Genomic DNA, 4,046 nt, shown 5'->3' on the forward strand with positions numbered 1-4,046 from the left:
TCCAGGATAATCTCCACATCTGAAAAGCTTCAGCTTAACCACACTTGCAAAGTTCTTTTTGCCGTGTAAGGTCACATACCCCCAGGTTTCGGGGATTGGGACAGAAAGTGCTTTGGAATGCAGGCATTATTCTGCCGATGAGGGGCAGATAAAAAGTGAGGCGGTTTATGTCCCCGAGGAGATCACTAGGACTCCGCTGGGAGTGCCAGGCCCGCCCCCAGCTGTCCGGGGCTGCCGTCCCATAGCATTGGAAGTGATAGCAGCGGCGGGGGCTGATGGAGCATGAGAAAAGTAATACTTTCCGTGAAGAAGTTTAAAGATATATTTTCACATCTATTTTATTACACAATCCCAGCAGCTCAGGGACCACAGTGGAAAGGGAAATTAGGAACACACACTCACAAAGAAACATAACGGTAACAGCCAACCTTCAGTGACGGCCCCACCACCTGCCAGAACTTGTTTCTTGCAGTCCTCACGTGATCCCACAGCACTCACTGTCCCATCCTACAGAGGAGGAAATTGAGTCTCTGGGAGATTAAGGTATTTGTACAAGGTCACACAGAATCCAAACCCTGGACGTCTGGCTGCAAAAACATTCTGCGCACCACTTCCCTCCCCTACTGTGCTTCCTCTGCGGGATGCCGGGAAACAAAGACAAGAGGAGGAAGGGGGCCCTGCACTCAGGTGGGGGTGCTCACGGCCTCCCACAGGAAACAGACCTCTACAAGGCCTTGGGTTGGGTGTCACCATGACGATGTTATGAAGTAATGAAGCAAATACGCGTAAGACCAGAAGTCTTAAACTGGAGGTCCCATTGGATAGGCACAATGTTTTAAATTTGAACTTCCTGCCAACGTAAAGAAGTCAGGAAAATTTCACATTTGTTAAAGGATTTTATTTATTTATTTGAGGGGGAAGGAGCGTGAGTGAGCATGAGCTGGGCAGGGGGAGGGGACAGAGGGAGAGGGAGACACAAACTCGGAGCTAAGCAGGGAGCCCGACATGGGGCTCGATGTCACGACCCTGAGACTATGACCTGAGCCCAAATCAAGAGTCGGATGCTCAAATGACCGAGCCACCCAGGTGCCCCAGAAAATTTCACGTTGAAAAAACAACCTGGAATTCTGGCTTTTCTTGGCAAATATCAGAGGATCTGGCAGTGCTTGGTCCCCCGACAGCTGGCGCGAGCTCAGAGCAGCTGTCTCTCTCGAACAGAACATTCTGTACGCTCCCCTCACCCCCACCCCATGACACTCCACCAGATTCCCAGATGTATGCATCTGCCGGCCTCCGTAAGTATCTGGAGTTTGAGACCGTCAGGGAAGACCGTGCATGTGCATTTAATTCAGACGCAGCTCACCTCCCCTTCCTTTCCTCCTAGGTCTTCGCTATTGTCTCGTCATTCCCCTCGTGGCTGCTCCCTGAGCGGCCTCGGCAGTTCAGGAGTTCTCCCAAAGGCCGACCATGCCCAATCTCACAGCAGTCTCCGTCTTCCTCCTCCGGGGCTTCTCCACGGTCCCGGAGTTACAGCTGCTCGGCGCCGCCTCCTTCCTTCTCATTTACCTGGCTGCCATTCTGGGGAACGTGGCTATCGTGGCCGCCGTGACACACGACGCGCACCTGCACACGCCCATGTACTTCTTCCTCAAACACCTCTCCTTGGTGGATATCTGCTCCGTGTCCACCACCCTCCCCCGGGCCCTGGTGGCCACCACGCTGGGCTCCGGGGACATTTCCCTCCATGCGTGTGCATCCCAGCTCTTTGCCTTTGTCTGCCTTGGGTCCACGGAGTGTTTCCTCATCACCTCCATGGCTTTCGACCGTTGTCTGGCCATCTACAGGCCCCTGATGTACAGAGCCGCCATGAGCCCCGAGACCTGCGTCTCCCTGGTGTCGGTGGCCTGGGGCAGTGGGCTCGTTTTCTCAGCCTTCCACACAGCCAACACCTTCTCCCTGCCCTTCTGTGGCCCCAACGTGATCGACCACTTCTTCTGCGACATCCCCCCACTCATGCGGCTAGCCTGTGCCAATGCCGATGCCCACGAGGCTGCAGGGTTTGCAGTCAGCGGCTGCGTCATCATGAGCTGCTTTGGCCTCACTGTCTTGTCCTATGTCCGCATCTTGGCCACTGTGTGTCGGATCCGCTCCACCGCCGGCCGCTGGAAGGCCCTGTCCACGTGCTCCTCCCACCTGGCCACTGTGCTGCTGTTTTACGGCACTGGCAGCTCTGCCTACATGCAGCCCCGCACCAGCTACTCCCCGACGCGAGGCCTCGTGGCAGCTGTCTTCTACTCTGTCCTCACGCCCACCCTGAATCCACTTATCTACAGCCTGAGGAACAAGGACATGAAGGGAGCCCTGCAGAAGCTGTACCCTCGGGGGCCATTTTAGGACTTGGCATCTGGACACGGGAGGGAGCCAGCAACCCACCCTCACAGGAGGCCCCTGTGGCCGCGGTAGAGGTGCCAGTGCCTCCAGACACCACAAGGAACACACCTGTAGCCAAAAAGTCGGCAACCAAGCTGGATGACAATGAGTCATGCATCTACCTAGCAGATGTCCAGGTGAGCTAGAGATATGTCCGATGTGCAGTTAATTCAGGCAAATGTGACTATACGTACGAAGACGGAGGGACAGGGAGTGAATAATTTAAATAGTGGGATCATTCCATCCAAGAGCCCCTTCGATGACCCTGTGTCCCAGAGAGTCCAATAGGAGACCTCCCTTTCAGTTTCCACGGGCCTTCCGCAGGTGGGCACACCTTGGCCTACTCAACGTGCTTCGTGGTTAGCGGTAGACATTTTTCATCTAATATCTGTCCTGAATGCAAGCCAATGACTTCATCAGAAGCAGCAGCAAATATTCCAGAAGAAAAATAGGCCATGTTGGACTTGCCCATATACACTGCATCATCTTCATGTGACTCCTTCCCAAGGGAATGTCAAAGGCATTTTCATCTTTCTACCATGTTTACCTGGTAGCCTTGCATGAGTTGGATTTTTGGTTCAGTTGCTTTCATAGGAAACAACCAACAGTGGGTTAAATGATACAGAAGGCTTAGTTCCCTTTCATTTAAACATCTGTGCTTGAGGTAATCCTGGTGTCTCTGTGCCACAAAGTTGTTCTGAGACCAGGTTCCTCCTATCTCATTGCTCTACCATTCCCTAAGTTCTCCTTATCCGCAAGGTGAGAGAGAGCTCACCAGCACCTCATTCACAATCTGGCTTCAGGAAGGAACAGAGAGGAAGTAGAGGGCAAGCAACATGCTTTTAAGATGTAAACCAGAAGTTGCACACGTCACTTCTGCTAATACTGCACTGGCTAGTGTTTAGTCACATGACCATGCTGACCCATAAAGGGGGCTGGGAAATGTGTCTCCAGCTGGGTTGCCATGCGCCGAGATAAAACTCTAGAAAGAAGGAAAGAACAGTTCCTTTTTTTTTTTTAATTTATTTTTATTTTTTGAGAACAGTTCCTACTTTTTATTCATTCCTCCACATCCACTCTTTTGATGAGCGACCATCTATCTTTTTATTCCATCCTGTCATCATACTCCCAATTCCTCTTTTGTTCCCAGACCATCTTTACTACTCACTTTTATATGCACTATCTCTAACATTTGAAACACTTCTGTGACGTGGTTGTAATTCTCTTCACTTTGCAGATAAGGAAAATAAAATACAGATAGATTAGGCAATTTACCCAAAGTTAAGAGGGTGGGGAAAGGATTGATAATTTTACTCCAGAAGCACCCAGGGTTCTATTTTTGAATGATAAAAATTAGGCTGTATTTCTCTTTGACCTGAAACACCTTGGGGCGCCTGGGTGGTGCAGTCAATTAAGTGTCTGACTCTTGATTTCGGCTCAGGTCATGAGATCAAACCCCGCATCAGGCTTCATGCTGGGCATGGAGCCTGCTTAAGATCCTTTCTCCTTCTCCCTCTGCCCCCACCTCTCTAAAAATAAATTAATAATTTTTTTTTTTTTTAAAGCAACCTTACTTTGTTAAGACACGTTGTGGGGAGGTTTTAGGAAACCGTTGC

At 50.9% G+C, this 4,046-nt stretch overlaps 1 protein-coding gene across 1 annotated transcript; it reads left to right on the plus strand.

The window, feature by feature from the left end:
* Positions 1 to 1,467: 1,467 nt before the first annotated feature.
* On the plus strand, positions 1,468 to 2,394 carry LOC308358466 (olfactory receptor 8U3-like; the record flags this gene model as incomplete). The annotated part of the gene is made up of 1 exon (XM_080828643.1): positions 1,468 to 2,394. The coding sequence occupies one exon, from the start codon at positions 1,468 to 1,470 to the stop codon at positions 2,392 to 2,394; it is 927 nt and encodes a 308-aa protein (XP_080684769.1).
* Between the last annotated feature and the right edge of the window lie 1,652 nt (positions 2,395 to 4,046).

This window comes from Martes martes (assembly GCF_963455335.1).
Source record: "Martes martes genome assembly, chromosome: 17".
NCBI classification, from domain to species: Eukaryota; Metazoa; Chordata; class Mammalia; order Carnivora; family Mustelidae; genus Martes; species Martes martes.